Source organism: Rhineura floridana, chromosome 1 (genome assembly GCF_030035675.1).
Source record: "Rhineura floridana isolate rRhiFlo1 chromosome 1, rRhiFlo1.hap2, whole genome shotgun sequence".
Lineage (NCBI taxonomy): Eukaryota > Metazoa > Chordata > Lepidosauria > Squamata > Rhineuridae > Rhineura > Rhineura floridana.
Window position 1 is genome coordinate 321,854,770 of NC_084480.1, and position 14,786 is coordinate 321,869,555.

The 14,786-nt window shown below is 51.0% G+C and overlaps 1 protein-coding gene across 3 annotated transcripts; it reads left to right on the forward strand.

Moving 5' to 3' along the window:
- Positions 1 to 1,826: 1,826 nt before the first annotated feature.
- LOC133375512 (riboflavin transporter 2-like) lies at positions 1,827 to 14,525 on the forward strand. Of its 3 annotated transcripts, XM_061607183.1 has the most exons (5): positions 2,054 to 2,144; positions 3,902 to 4,054; positions 9,862 to 10,861; positions 11,154 to 11,277; positions 12,604 to 14,525. In XM_061607183.1, exons 2-5 carry the CDS (start codon positions 3,997 to 3,999, stop codon positions 12,814 to 12,816), a joined length of 1,395 nt encoding a protein of 464 aa, XP_061463167.1. In that variant the 5' UTR covers positions 2,054 to 2,144; positions 3,902 to 3,996; the 3' UTR covers positions 12,817 to 14,525. The 3 variants fall into 3 exon arrangements, with proteins under 3 accessions (XP_061463169.1, XP_061463168.1, XP_061463167.1); XM_061607185.1 differs by lacking the exons at positions 2,054 to 2,144; positions 3,902 to 4,054 and adding an exon at positions 1,827 to 1,946; XM_061607184.1 differs by lacking the exon at positions 3,902 to 4,054 and having other exon boundaries at positions 2,053 to 2,144.
- Positions 14,526 to 14,786: the final 261 nt, after the last annotated feature.

The following is a 14,786-nucleotide window of genomic DNA, read 5'->3' on the forward strand; positions in this document are numbered from 1 at the left end:
CAAGGAAGGATCGGAGCCATAAGTGTAAACTTCACCAGGAAGTGATCTGACGATGACAATGGGGTGACATCCACCCCCGCTATCTCCAGACCACCCCTTCCTCCATCTGGAGCAAAAACCAAGTCGAGGGTGTGCCCTGCCCTATGTGAACATAAGAACATAAGAACATAAGAAGAGCCTGCTGGATCAGGCCAGTGGCCCATCTAGTCCAGCATCCTGTTCTCACAGTGGCCAACCAGGTGCCTGGGGGAAGCAATGTGTTGGGCCAGTAACAAGTTGAGGCAGCCCCATGGTCGTCATGGAGGCCATGAAGTCCCGAGCCGGAAAACTAGAGGCAGCCTCAGCATGGACAGTGAAATCACCCAGCACTGTCATTCTGGGCTCCTCCAACGCCACAGCCTAGATGATCTCCACCAACTCGGTCAGAGAAGCTGCCGGGCAGCAGGGTGGATAGTACACCAGCAGCAACCCTAGTTTACTGTCTCCTTGACCCGACACCAGGTGCAGGCCCTCACAGCCAGCTCCAAGACAGAGTGGTTTCCTGGTGACGGAGATGGAAGTTCTGTAGACCACAGCAACTCCTCCCCCCCCCATCCCTAGAACCTGTGCTGGTGTTGCACCGATTATCCAGGTGGGCAAAGTTGGGTCAGATCAACTCCTTGCAGCTCACCCACCCAAGTCTTGGTAATGCACACCAAATCAGCACCTTCATCCACAATCAAATCATGGATGAGAGTGGTCTTATTGTGTACTGATCAGGTGTTAAACAACAGCATACTCAGGCCAGTGGGCATAGCAGATGAGCAATGAGGAACCCATCCATGAGAGGAGCGGCAGCAAGGAACCAGGCACAGATAGCCTTGCCCTCATCTTCTATAGTAATTCACCACATCCCCATGGCTATATTTCCCTCTGCCCGTAATCACTGAAATTGGGGCGGCATGACCCATGTTCCTCCGTACTAAGACTCCTCCTAAACAGCTGATATGGACCCAACGCGAGCCCACCAACAAAGCCTGCCGGAGCCAATTATCCCAGGAGGCCTCTGACAGAATTGAGAGCAGTCATACCCATTCAAACTTTTTCACACAGGGCCCATCTACTCCCCCTCCTGTCTCACACCCAGGGCTGGCCAGCCTTCTGCCAGTTACGGACTTTCACTCTGAAGGCATCTGGAGACTTTCTCCTATCATCCAGTTCACTGCCAGGCCTCCAAGATGTCTTCTGTATCTTTAAAAGTTGTGCAGTGGGAAGGGAGAATCCCACCTTGTGGTTTTTCCCATTACAGGGTTGCAAGAACACCTGCACTTGGCTGACTTTCCCTTCTCCTAAAGATACAGGATCAGTCTCAGGGATTGAACCTGGCAACCCTAGTCCTCATCCAAATGGGGCCCCAGTGGCTTCTACCTGACGAGAAGAAAAAAGGAGCCTTCCAATCACAGACTGCTCATACACAGACACACAGACACACACACCAGTCGCTTGTGCATGTGAGGTAACAGTGAAACTGTTATAGCTGATGAGAGTCATAGTCCAACATCATCTGGAGGGCATCTGGTTGGCAAAGGCTACTCACACTGGTCATGCTCTTCAGATCACATACAAGTGACTGGTGTGTAGTCAAGGCAAAACTGGGTGGGTGGGTGGTCCATGACTAGAACTCAAGGTTTTTTCTTTTCTTTTCCCTGTAGAAGCCACCGGGGGTCCCATCTGGATGAGGACCTATTCCTGTTTGGAGAGGGAGGGATTAATGCCTTCCTCACCATATGAAAGAAAAAGCTGATTCCACACTGAGTGCACTCAGCTGTAAAGGTTTTGCCTTCATGCGAATCAGAGTGAAAATGGCTTATTTGTAAGTGTTCAAACGGTGTACCTCCAAAGCTTCCTTGCTGGTGCTCAGTCTACATCCTCGCAAAACTGGTGTCCAAGCAGACTCGGGGCAAGAGGTAGGACACCCTCCCAGCACCCATTCCCTCCCTATGAACCCATGCACGCCACACCCCCTGCACAAGGCTGGGTGTGACAGCTGGAGGCAGGCAGATGCATGTAGGAATGAGATGGACAGGCAGGCTATCATGTGCTCCCTCAGCTCAGTGCAGCAGGCAGCCCCAGAGGGCCAGCAGTGAGGATCCTCACTTGAGCAGGTAGGAGCTGCAGCCTGGCTGGACAGGGCAGGGAAAGGTGGGGGGGGTGAGTCAGAATGTAGGGGTACACACTGGCTCTCTAACTGTCCCTATTTATCAAGGCAGCCCCTATTTTTAGAGGTGCCATTTAAAATAGCTGGTATGCACACCCATGCACAAGAACCGTCCAAGTTCCAGCCCCCTTCCCCTGCTCTCCAAAAGTTAAATTTCTGCAAAATGCAACCTGCGCTAGCCTAGTGTGATTTGCCCCCATCACCAGCAATGATTAGGCATTCTTAGGCAAGGAGGAGGAAAGTGTTGTGGTTAGTATGCTGGCACTGCCTGCTTCAGAAGGGAGGGGTGCACCAGCAATAACAACAGATAAAACCTTGCTGTAAAAAATGGCCCTTCACATATTGTATGCAATTGGAGGAGAACCTTTGCTTTCAGAGTAAATGAGTTATAAGTCAACATCGTCTGTATCGAAGGTGTGTGTGTGTGTGTGTGTGTGTGTGTGTGTGTGTGTGTGTGTGTGTGTGTGTGTGTGTGTGTGTGTGTGTGTGTGTGTGTGTGTGTACCACGTGGGGGGGCTCTTCTGTGTGGCATGTGCAAGGCTCGCACGGCAGCCTGTTTAATTTCTAAATGGAGGGGTGCTGAGTCTTTTTGCCCCCCGTTTCCTTGGCCATGGAAGGCCTGTGCTCCGCCTATTCCAGAGCGGGCAGGGCCATCAGCTGTCGCACGCTTATGGGCACTTTGTTGTTACAAGATGGATGCGTGTGTGTTTGTCCATGCACACAGACGTGCAACAGGAGGTGTGTCACTTCGCATGTGTGTGGGGCCTGTATAGGAGATATGTGTCTGCCTTTGTGTGTGTTCATGCTGTGACACAGTTGCTTTGGTCCGGAGGAGTCACCCAGCCCTGCTGGGACTCACCTTCACAGGAGGAGGTTCTTTCAGCCGGAATGAAGCCCTCCGCTGGTGCCTGCAAAGCTCTACCATTCGACTCTCACGACAGGGCCAGTGGCGCATCTGGCTGACCCCCATCCCCCAAAGAAGCCTAGCTCAGGACAATGGGGTTTGCCCTTAGGGAACAGGAAAAAGCTCCTAATCCACCCCACCTGGGCACAGGTCAAATGTTGCTCACTGAAGACTCCTCTTCCTGCTGCCTCTGAGACAGTCCTCCTTTTTCTTCTTCTTCTTCCTGGCCTGGGTGTGGGATGGAAGAGTGAGAACCGAGCCCTCAGGCAGGGACTGCCATTGCAGCAGTTGCACCGATCTGCTGCCACTTGGTGCATCACAGCAGGTTGGACAGGTCAGGCGTACCCATTGGCGGCTGATCCAGGGGATTTGTGTTGCTGCAGGCCTGCCTCTCATTTCGGAAAGCAATCGGAGGTCAGATCTCTATGCCCACAATAATGCCCTCACACAGCAAGAGGGATGGGCCAGGAAGCAGCACAAGGCACCTTTCTTGAAAGAAAGAAAAGTTGACCTGAGCAGCAGTCGCTGCAGCTGCTCCTAATAGTCAAGAAATCAGGAGCAGCTCTTGCTCCCAGTTCTTCTTCTGTCTTTGCTCTTTGTCCCTCCACCCATTTCCCCCTGAATCCTACACATGCGGCCTCCTCCCTCAGTCTCTATCCCAAATTGCTATTGCAGTGTCTTACATTTTGCAGTTGCTGATTCATAGGGTCGCCGTAAGTTGTGATCGACTTGAAGGCACATAACCACAACAACATTTTGCAGAGGAAATGTATTGCAATGTTTCTCCCTTCCTGCCTCAGGACAGCAGCAGTCCCCTTTGGGAAGGGGCATGGAAAGGTTAATCGAAACTTGGGTGTGAAAAAAGCAGCAGGACTTTGCTGTCCAGAAGCCTTTCATGGCCAGGTCCAAAGATTGTCTGCAAGAAGGAGACTGGCCCCAGAGAGACCTGGATGGTGAGGTTAAAAACTAACCCTGTCATGCTCCTGGGAAGGGTCCTCTATTTGCTCTTCTGGCTCTGGCTGATGCAGAACAGGGAGATGACTGCTGACGGGTGGAAGACTTGGAGGGGATGATCATTGCTTGGCATTGGACATAACCAGCCACCCTCCAGTAGGGATGTGGGGAGAAACTTGACTCGTCTATAAAGGCAAAATGACCTAATTCACACTTTCTGAACCAAGACACATCTACCCTTTGAAATTCATACTTCCCCAAATTATGCAGTTCAATTATCCAGGCAAGTAATGTGGACAAAATTGCATACACTGGGGTAAAGTGACCACAGAAGTGCACCCATTAGAGAAAAGAACATACAAAAAGGCATTATTTTAGGGGGATTTGTGTCCATTAGGCAAAATTGTGTAAATTAGGAGAAATTTGTGCTAAAATGAGGACTTTAAAAAAAAAAAACCACCACAAACTGCTGTGGGAATGTGGAGCACTGAACTTCTGGCTGGAGAGAGTGAAATGGACAGATTGCCCCCCCCTCAGCACCCCAAGGGAGCATTTGCCCTCATGACCCACAAAGGGTCCTTTGTGCTGGAGGAGACATGCTGATGTACGGCCCGCAGGAAAGGCAGGAGCCAGCATGACCCCCCCTTTCTAGGCATGATTTCAGGGTGAGATTTACCTGCACACCCTGGCTCAAGCCAAAGGCGGGTGCGTCCAATATTTCTGCCTTGCGTCTTGCCAGCCAAAAAGGACAGCAAGTGAAAAATGCAGGCTGCCATGCTAATCCCAACCGGAGAGATCTAAACAGCAACAACATGCGAAAAGGATGTCAGGATTGTAGCTGATCACGAGGGGACCGTGAGCAGTGTGAGGACGAGGCTGCAAAAAACCAAATAAAAGGCTAGTGTGAATTTAGGTCACAGTAACAGAGCCACAGTTTCTAAGCCATGGGAAGGAATCATGCCACTTTTCTCTGCATTAGTCTGACCTCATCTGGACGAGTGTGGCCAGTTCTGGGTGCTGCACCTTATTTATTTTATTATTTATTTATTTTGTTTCATTTCTAGACCGCCCATAGCTAGTAGCTCTCTGGGCGGTGTACAAAACCATAAAAAAGAAAGGAATGAACACATTAGTTTCAGAGGAGGGCAATGAAGATGGCCAGGGTCTACGGGAAAACAGCTCCCATTATGAAGGAGCCATATATATTTAGCCTGGAGACTCAAGATGGAAGCAGTGATATGATAGGCCTCTCCAAATACCTGGGGGGCTTTAATCATAGGGAGGAGGGCAAAGACCAATTCTCTTCTGCTGCCCCCACCCGCCGCAGGGCAGGGGCAGATCTAATGGGCTTAACCCTCAGGAAGGCAGATTCCGACTGAACATTACAAGAAACCTGGACAGTAAGGGCAGTTCAGCCATGGAGCCAGTTACTGAGGAGGGAGTCGTGGAGGTGGTGGGAGTGGGTGGGTATTCTAGCTCTGGATTTCCTGCCTTCTGCAGTAGGGGGAGTGTTACACACAAAACGCCTCAGTTCCTTTTAGGGATCCTGGTGGCTTGAGTTCGCTCCCAATACTCACCCAATAGAGTTCAGAAAATGACAAAACAATGATGGAGAAGGAGTATATTTATTACTAACACGTGCACGTGGAGAAACAGCCAAGCCAGTTCTGATTTAAGCTGAGCACAGTCAGCCTTCTTATTAACTTTGATATGTTAATTACATTAGCATCATTATCATCATAATTACATCACTTTCATTTTCCTTACATCATTTTAATCCATGCCCATCTTCTTCCTAACTCCATATTTGGAAGTTGTTATTCACACTTGTTTTTCTCATTTCAACCTTGGATGTTTCACTCATATCTGATACCTTTTCCTACAAACACAGCTGCATATTGCAACTAAATCTAATATCTCATTTTGCAAGCACAGCTTTAAACAAACAAGGCCAGTCAGCAAATTAGCATTTCTTTTAAACACACACACAAGTAAATTAACTGTAAATTAACTGTGCTACAATTCCCAAAATGAGCAATCTTTATGTTTAACTTAAATAAACAAAATTCAGTGTCACAGGAGGACTAAAAGCCCCCCATCCCTATGATTCTATGACTAGCTTGATAACTTGACTAAATGGAAATGGACAGCATTCAAGTCGATCTCAACTTATGGCGACCCTATGAATAGGGATTTCATGGTAAGTGGTATTCAGAGATGGTTTACCATTGCCTCCCTCTGAGGCTAGTCCTCCCCAGCTGGCTAGGGCCTGCTCAGCTTGCCACAGCTGCAGAAGCCAGCCTCTTCCTTGTCCGCAACTGGGCTCCTTGGGACTCTGCAGCTTGCCCACGGCTGCACAGGTGGCAGGGCACGTAACCCCTGAGCCACTCCCTGTGGGGGTGATCTTTAGCTGGCCCTAGACACCCAGGAGACACAAGCAGGGATTTGAACTCGCAGACTCTGGACTCCCAGCCAGGCTCTCCTCCCCACTGGGCTATAATGAAACACGATAACTTGAGTAGAGCCAAGTAAACATCACAAAGCGGTGTGAGAGAGATTTAGAATGTCACTCACAGACCTCAGTGTTTAAGTGACAAAAGAGGGGAAACACAAAGTTGTTGCAGGGATATTATTAGAAGCCTCCTCCCCCCACACATGGCAGCAAGCAGCCCTTTTAAGAGAGTGGCCGAGGAAGAACTTTGTGCTTGCCTGGTGGAGCCAGAGGTTTCAGGGGGCCCACAGCAGGCCCCAGCACTGCCCTCTCGAAGCTCAGGAGCCAACAGAGGGGTTGCAAAGGCCAGGCTGGATATGGGATGTCCGTATGAGAAACCCCCCCAGGTCCCTTTCCCACATTGAGGGGGCTGGAGGCACAGGGAAATCGTCCTAGGGAGAAAGTGGGGGGGGAGCTCAGGGAGAGGACTGACCCTGCTGCTGCAGCCCCTGGTTGGCTACTGTGAGAAGCAGATGCCAGCCTGAACCAGCTGCATGGCTCTCCTTAGGTGCTGGATTTAACCAAGGCTCTCTTCCAGGTGACCTGTTCACTGATGCTGAGAGCCAGTGTGGCGTAGTGGTTAAGGTGCTGGACTACGACCTGGGAGACCAGGGTTCGAATCCCCACACTCACTGGGTGACCTTGGGCCAGTCTCTGCCTCTCAGCCTCAGAGGGAGGCAATGGTAAACCCCCTCTGAATACCGCTTGCCATGAAAACCCTGTACATAGGGTCGCCATAAGTTGGGATCGACTGGAAGGCCGTCCATTTCCATTTTGGATGCTGCGGCAGGACAAACGTTATCCCACACACACTTTCCAGTGCAAATCCCCATCGCTTCCCTTATCACAAAGAGTCCGATGGGGGGAGGGGAGGGGGTTTGTTTCACAAGAACCCCAAGTCAACATACAGTGTGGCATTCAAGTAACTCACTCCATTCGTGCAAGGATTTCCATTTGCACAACAGGGCTTTTCTCCCCAAACACCCTCCAGGTTAGAGTACTGGTGAACTTCAGCAGAGTTTAGCTGAGTGTAGCTTGCTCAGGGTCTCTGGGCAGCATGAGTGTGTGTGGTTTACCTGAGAAAAAGCAGACATTTACCTTGCTGTGAGTCCCTGAGACTTTAGGCTTTGTACAATAAAAAAGGCTACTTTAGGGACAGAAAGGCATACTTGATGGGAAAGGCTCTACTTCCAGCTGACTAACTAAGTTGGAGGCACAATGGCCAGGCTTGCTCGTTGCCCTGATACTTAAGGGGAGAGGAAAAAAGACAAAAGATGTCTCCCCTCCCTCGGCTGAAGGAAGGAAGGAATTGCAATTGCAAGTACTCTTGGATGAAACAGATTATCTTGACCCGTTCTAGTCTGGGTTCAGGCCTGCTTATGGGACTGAATCTGTTGCATGGTAGTGAAATTAGGCAGTTGAGCATCTGAGTGAGCTTTGTGTGTTTGAATCCTTGTTAAATATTACACCTTCCCTGGAATTAGTCAGACAGAGACTTTAAGCTTCAAAATAAGAAATAACTGCTTTATTCTGGAAGTACATACTTGATAGGAAAGAGTTCTACATCTAGCTAACTAGCTAAGTTGGAGATGCAAACACTAAGCATAGCGTTTGCCCTCATGCTTGGAGGAGAGGGAGAGACAAAGGAATATGTCTGCTCTCCCTCTCAAGAGAAAGAAGAAGGAAGGAGACTGGAAGATGTGGTCAACATCCTAAGCACATCAATCTAGCAGGAACGGAGAGTCAGCAGGAGGTCAAAGGATAGGTATTAGCCTAGCAATCAGGAGGTCTTCTCTCTATCTACCCTTTTAACCCCATGCAGTCCCAACCCATCAGTTGGAGTTGAACCACATATTCCAACAGAATCAGCCTTGGTCGCCCTGATGGATGACCTTTATCAGGAGAAGGACAAGGGGAGTGTGACCCTGTTATGCTGACGATACCCAGCTCTATTTCTCTGTGACATCTGAATTGGGAGAGGCCGTGCAAGCCCTGGACCGCTGCCTGGACTTGGTGGTGGGCTGGATGAGGGCCAATAAACTAAGTCTGAATCCTAGCAAGACGGAAGCACTATGGGTTGGTGGTTCCCGAGTTCAGATAATTGGTCAGTTGCCTGCTTTGGATGGGGTCGTACTCCCTCTGAAAGAGCAGGTCTGTAGTCTGGGGGTGCTCCTGGATCTCTTTGTTGCTAGAGGCCCAGGTGACCTCCGTGGCTAGGAGTGCCTTTTCCTAGCTTTGGCAGGTAAGACCAGGATAGCCTGACCATTGTCCACGCACTGGTAACCTCCAGGTTGGATTACTGTAATTTGCTCTGTGTGGGGCTGCCCTTGGGGTTGGTCCGGAAGCTGCAGCTGGTGCAAAATGCAGTGGTGAGACTGAAAGACTGGCCCTGCTGCTGAAAGAATTGCACTGGCTGCCCATTTACTACCAGGCCAAGTTCAAGGTTCTAGTCTTGGTGTACAAAGCCCTATGCAGCTTGGGATCAGGCTACCTGAAAGACCGTCTTATCCCTTATATACCCAGTCGATCACTGCGCTCTGCAGGTGAGGATCTCCTGCAGATACCATCTTATCAGAAGGTCCGTTCTGCACAACAGAGGAAATGGACCTTTATTGTGGTGGCACTTACCCACTGGAACTCCCTCCCCTTAAATATTAGACAGGCGCCATCTCGGTTATCTTTTCAGTGCCTGTTGAAGACGTTCCTCTTTCAACAAGCCTTTTAAGTAGAGACCTTATCCCAGTCTGCGTCTGTGTTGGAATTGCTTTTTAATGTTTTTAAACTTTTTTAAAAAGATGTGTTGAAAGCTTTTTTTTTTATTATTAAAGGTTTTAATGATGTTTTATTTTAATGTATGTGAAAGTCTGTTTTTGTTATGTTTTAAAGTGGTACTTCTTTTGTTTGCCACTATCCAGTGGCTGATCTCTGTCCTCGCCTCCGCCCCCCAATTACATCTCAGGTTGGGAGAGAGTGGTTTGGGGCCAGCTGAACAGTCACAGGAGGTGGGGCCTTCAAATTGAGCATCCGGGTCCTTTTAGACTGTAGCTGCTTGCGACATTCGGGTTGCATCCAACACTGGGATAAGTAAAGAAGGCTAGTTTGGACACGAGGCCAGCTCCCTGTGAGGATCAACCCCCCCTCCTGCGACTGTTCGGCTGGCCCCCCAAGTCCCTCTCTCGCAACCTGAGATGTAATGGGGGTGGGGGTGGGGACAGAGGTCAGCCACCGGATAGTTTTCCTTGCACGAGGCAAGGAGTCCACTCAGGCCTTGGGCAACCACACTCCGTTCACACCCGTCTCCTTTTGCTTTTCCAGAAGCGGCCCCGACGGCGAGACCGACGCCCCAAGTCCGCCTTGACTGGCCAGGAGCCATGGGCTTGGTCACCCACGCCCTGGTGGGCCTGCTGGGGACAGGCTCCTGGGTGGCCATCAACGGCGTGTGGGTGGAGCTGCCGCTCCTCGTGCCCAGCACCCCCGAGGGCTGGCTCCTGCCTTCCTGCCTGACCCTTGCCCTCCAGCTGGCCAACGTGGGGCCGCTCCTCGTCACCCTGGCGCACCGCTTCCGCCCTGGGTGGCTCCACGAAGGGGCCACCATCTACGCCCTCCTGGCCCTTGGCTCCCTGGCCTGCCTGCTGTTGGCCTTCTTCTGGGGCCAGACCAGTGTGGTGGGCAGCTCCCGCCACAGCACGGCCCTGCTGGCCCTCTTCTTCTGCCTGGCCCTGGTGGACTGCACCTCCTCCGTCACCTTCCTGCCCTATATGCAGAGGCTGCAGCCGCCCTACCTTGCCACCTACTTTGCCGGCGAGGGGCTGAGCGGCCTCCTGCCTGGGCTGGTGGCCCTGGGGCAGGGCGTGGGTGTGGTCCGCTGCGTCAATGGCAGCCGGGGGGGCAACAGCACAGCCGGGCTGTTGGCAGAGTACCAGGAGGCCCGCTTCTCCGTCAGTGCCTTCTTCCTCTTCCTCAGTGCCATGATGGCCTTCAGCCTGGGCGCCTTCGCCTTCCTCAACCACCTGCTGGCCACGCAGAGAGCGCGGGCGAAGGAGGGTGACCAGGTGCCCATGGAGAGCGTGGGAGGGCAGCCCGAGAGTCAGGACCCGGCCGGCGGCTCCTTCGGCTCCGGCACCTATTCAGGCTCCCAGATGGGCTACATCTTTGGGCTGCTGGGCTGGGTCAACGCCCTGACCAATGGCGTGCTCCCTGCGGTGCAGTCGTACTCCTGCCTGCCCTACGGGGATGCTGCCTATCATCTCTCCACCGCCTTGGCCTCCTTGGCCAACCCGCTTGCCTGCGTCCTGGGCATGTGCCTGCCGAGCAGGTGAATGGGATGGGGGGGCGGTTGGGGAGAAGAGAAGCCAGGTGGGGAACTCACCTGGAGTCAGGCCCGGGGAGCCAGCAACAGGGCAGGGGGCCTAGCCTGGCAGGGAGGCACCATGCCCAGGTTGTGCCTGGCACCCCCAGGGTGGTGGCTCCCAGCCTAGAGAGGACAGGGGGCCTCGGTGCTGAGCCTGATGCCCTCCACCCGGTCAAGGACTTTGGGAGGATCTGGAGCCCTCCTGGGCCTGGGGAAAAGGACTGAGCCATCTCTCCCCCCCTTCCTGATTTCTCAGGTCTTTGGTGCTCATGGGAGCGTTGTCCTTTGTGGGATCCCTCTTGGCCTGCTATATCATGGCCATGGCGGTGCTCAGCCCTTGCCCACCCTTGCTGCATGGGCCCCACGGAGCCATCCTCATTGTAAGTATGAGTGGGCAGGATTAGGCTCGGACCACCCTTCCCACAGCTGCCATGGTGCCCCATCTGTGCCTGCGACGCCCAGCGACTCCTTCCGCCATTGACGACTCAGGTGCCAGGCTGGTTCATCTGGAACAACTGCCCCCCAACTCTCCCCTGCATTAGCAAGCCACCACAGAAAGAGGCGTGGGCGCGGGGGGGGGATGACCCACAGCTTACAGTATATACAGACAGGGTTATCTATGTCTCTGTATACCTATTTATTTTTGTGTTCTCAAGGCGGCTCACAGATTGTGGTAAAAACATATTAATGAAAATACAAGACCCAAACGTCAAGGAAAAAAATTAAAACCAGTTGAAGCAAGGCAGCCAAAAGAGCATGCACACCAGAGGAAGCTGCCTTATCCTGAGTCAGGCCGTTGGTCCATCTAGCTCAGTATTGCCTACTCTGACTGGCAGCAGTGACTCACCAGGGTTTCAGGCAGGGGTCTTTTTCAAGTAAGAAAGCAGGAGGATAGAAACAGATCCAGAAGGTCTTCACTTGGGGCCTGCCTGGGGGAGCGGTCCCCACAGATGGGGCATCACAACCGGAAAGGCCCTCCCTTCAGTGGCTACAACCTCCCCCCCGACCTCATCAGAAGGTATGGGGGGCTCCCAGAGAAAGGCCTTTCAGTGATGGGCAGGTCTATGTGAGAGAGATGATGAACCCCCCTAGAACAACCAGCATTCTCTGCACATAAATGTTGAATATTTATTACTAACACTTAAAGGTTGCACAAGGTAATTATATATAGGGATGTAGTCTTCTGGGGTTTCAGGGGCATCTCTGGCCCCTTACTTTTTGGGAGCAGGGTCCCTATGTCTCCAGCATCCTATGAGCCAATCAGCATGAAAGGGGAGTATGTTAGTCATTAAGAAGAGTCCTCTAACTTGCTTCCTTGTCCTTTCCTGCTGATTGGAGCCAATCACAGTGAAAGGAGGTGAGTCAGCCACTGAGAAGACTCTTTTCAGTAGCTAACACTCTCTTCTTTCAAAGTGATTGACCCGTAGGGATGTCTGTTGCTATGGGAGAAGGCTTGAACAAGGATCTTATTCTCAACCCCAAAGGGGGGGGCATGGCTGTGACTTTCACGAACGGACCCTGCACGTCTGAATTTGCCACTGCCCTACTGGCGGTTAAATGGCAGTGGTTCAAGTGGGCAATAAACCTGCATTGAGTGGCACTGAGAACCTTCCCCTCAACCCACCATTCACTCCTCTCCGGCTGCGTGGGTGAGATAGCCAATGGCTCTTGACTAGCCCTCTGGTGACACCTGGGTTTCCTTGCAGGTCCTCTGCTGGGTTCTCTTTGTAGGCTTCCTCTCCTACGTCAAGCTGATGATTGGGATGGTCCTGCGGGACAAGGGGCACAGCGCCCTTGTCTGGTGTGGGGCTGTGGTGCAGCTTGGCTCCATGGTGGGGGCCCTCACCCTGTTCCCCTTGGTCAGCATTTACAGCCTCTTCCACCCTGGAGACCCTTGCAACACCAGCTGCCCCGTCTAAAGGTGCATGAAAGGAGGAACAGACAGCCCACATCTTCTGGCCTCCACCACACATAAGCCAAGAACAATTGTGCAGCACTGACGATGCAGAGGGCACTTGGCATGCAACTTCTTGGACTCTGCACAGCTGCATTGTGTCAGTTGGACCCACAAACACAGTGTTTTGTACCTGGAGAGATACTGCATTTCCCCTATGCTTCATAATTGTTGCAATTGCCATGTGGAATGTGGTTGCACAAGTGTACCAGTAGTGCATTATTTTCAGTTAACCACAAATGGCACCACAAACTCCCCCTGCAAAACCACTCTTGCACGTGTCAACAGTAACAAATGCAGCCCCTTGAAAGCAGGGAATGTACACCTCCGCCTAATGGTTGGGTTGCTCACGGCTCCATCTAGCTCAGGCCTGCCCCCTCCAGCTGGCAGCAGCTTTTCAGGTGTGTGTGGGGGGGGTCTGTCTTAGCCCTGCTACTAGAGACGGGCTTGAGGAGTGGACATGGACCTATGTGAGATAGATGGAGTGTGTCCCTATTAATCCTCCTTGATCTCTCAGCTGCTTTCGATACCATCAGCCACAGTATTCTCCTGGAGTGGCTGTCTGAGTTGGGGGTGGATGGCACTGCTTTGCACCGTTTCCAGTCCTACTTGGATGGTCGCACTCAAAGGGTGGTGCTTGGCGGTATTGTTCGGCCCCATGGGGCCTTCAGTGTGGGGTTCCTCAGGGTTCGATTTTATCCCCCATGTTATTCAACATCTACATGAAACTGCTGAGTGGGGTATCCAGAGATTTGGAGTGTGTTGTTGGCAATATGTTGACGACACACAACTCCATCTCTCCTTTACATCTCCAGTGCTAGACTGGTACTTTTCCTCCATAATGGACTGGACAAGAGCCAATAAACTGAAACTCAATCCAGACAAGATAAACAGAAGAAGAGCCTGCTGGATCAGGCCAATGGCCCCTCTAGTCTAGCATCCTGTTCTCACAGTGGCCAACCAGGTGCCCATGGGAACCATGCAAGAAGGACCCGAGTGCAAGAGCACCTTCCTCTTCTGCAGTTTCCAGCAACTGGTATTTGGAAGGATACTGCCATCATGGCTGATAGCCTTATCCTTCATGAATTTGTTTAATCTTCTTTTAAAGCCATCCAAATTAGTAGCACATCTCCAAAGAAAAGACAAGAAAATCCCACAAATCCTTTATTATTGTCATCTGTGGTTGCTCAGTTCCGTGAGGAATAGACACCATAAAAACTCACAGCGAAGAGGCTGAATGTTGAAAAAGTTACTCATTCCAAATATTGGCATAATGGGGCGGTGGATTTTGATTGTTTTCTTTTATATAAACATATGCTATATATGGAAACCACATCAAAATATATTTATCAGTCTTGCAAATGGAGAGCCCTTAACTTTTACGTCAGTTCCTCCATAAAGGCAATGAAATCTTATAATACCAAAACGAGTGTGGGACCTTTGCAGATCTTTCCAAAGTGTCCTCATTGTAAGGCAAGATTTGTTTTAGTCTTTTCATATATTGGTTTTAATCTTTTTATTGATAAGTCTCTTTGAGTTCACTTCTGTGAAGAAAAGTGACTGATGTAATAAATAAATAATGCAACTTGCTGCTACAATCATAACAGTAAATTTCTCTATTATAACAATATTCGAGAGCCAGTGTGGCATAGTGGTTAGAGTGTTGGACTACGACTTGGGAGACCAGGGTTCGAATCCCCACACAGCCATGAAGCTCACTGGGTGACCTTGGGCCAGCCACTGCCTCTCAGCCTCAGAGGAAGGCAATGGTAAAACCACCTCTGAATATCTCTTACCATGAAAACCCTACTCACAGGGTCTCCATAAGTAAGAATCGACTTGAAGGCAGTCCATTTCCATTTTTTATAACAATATTCCTCCGATAATTTAGCAAACCAATAAACAAAAGGATCCAGCTAAATTTCATAATCTCAG

Excerpts from the sequence above, each read along its gene's own strand:
- LOC133375512 (XM_061607183.1), top strand. The coding sequence starts at position 3,997 with ATGGCCAGGTCCAAAGATTGTCTGCAAGAAGGAGACTGGCCCCAGAGA. Across the intron at positions 4,055-9,861 it reads GCCCCAGAGAGACCTGGATG|AAGCGGCCCCGACGGCGAGA; the intron begins GTGAGGTTAAAA and ends TTGCTTTTCCAG. Across the intron at positions 10,862-11,153 it reads GGCATGTGCCTGCCGAGCAG|GTCTTTGGTGCTCATGGGAG; the intron begins GTGAATGGGATG and ends CTGATTTCTCAG.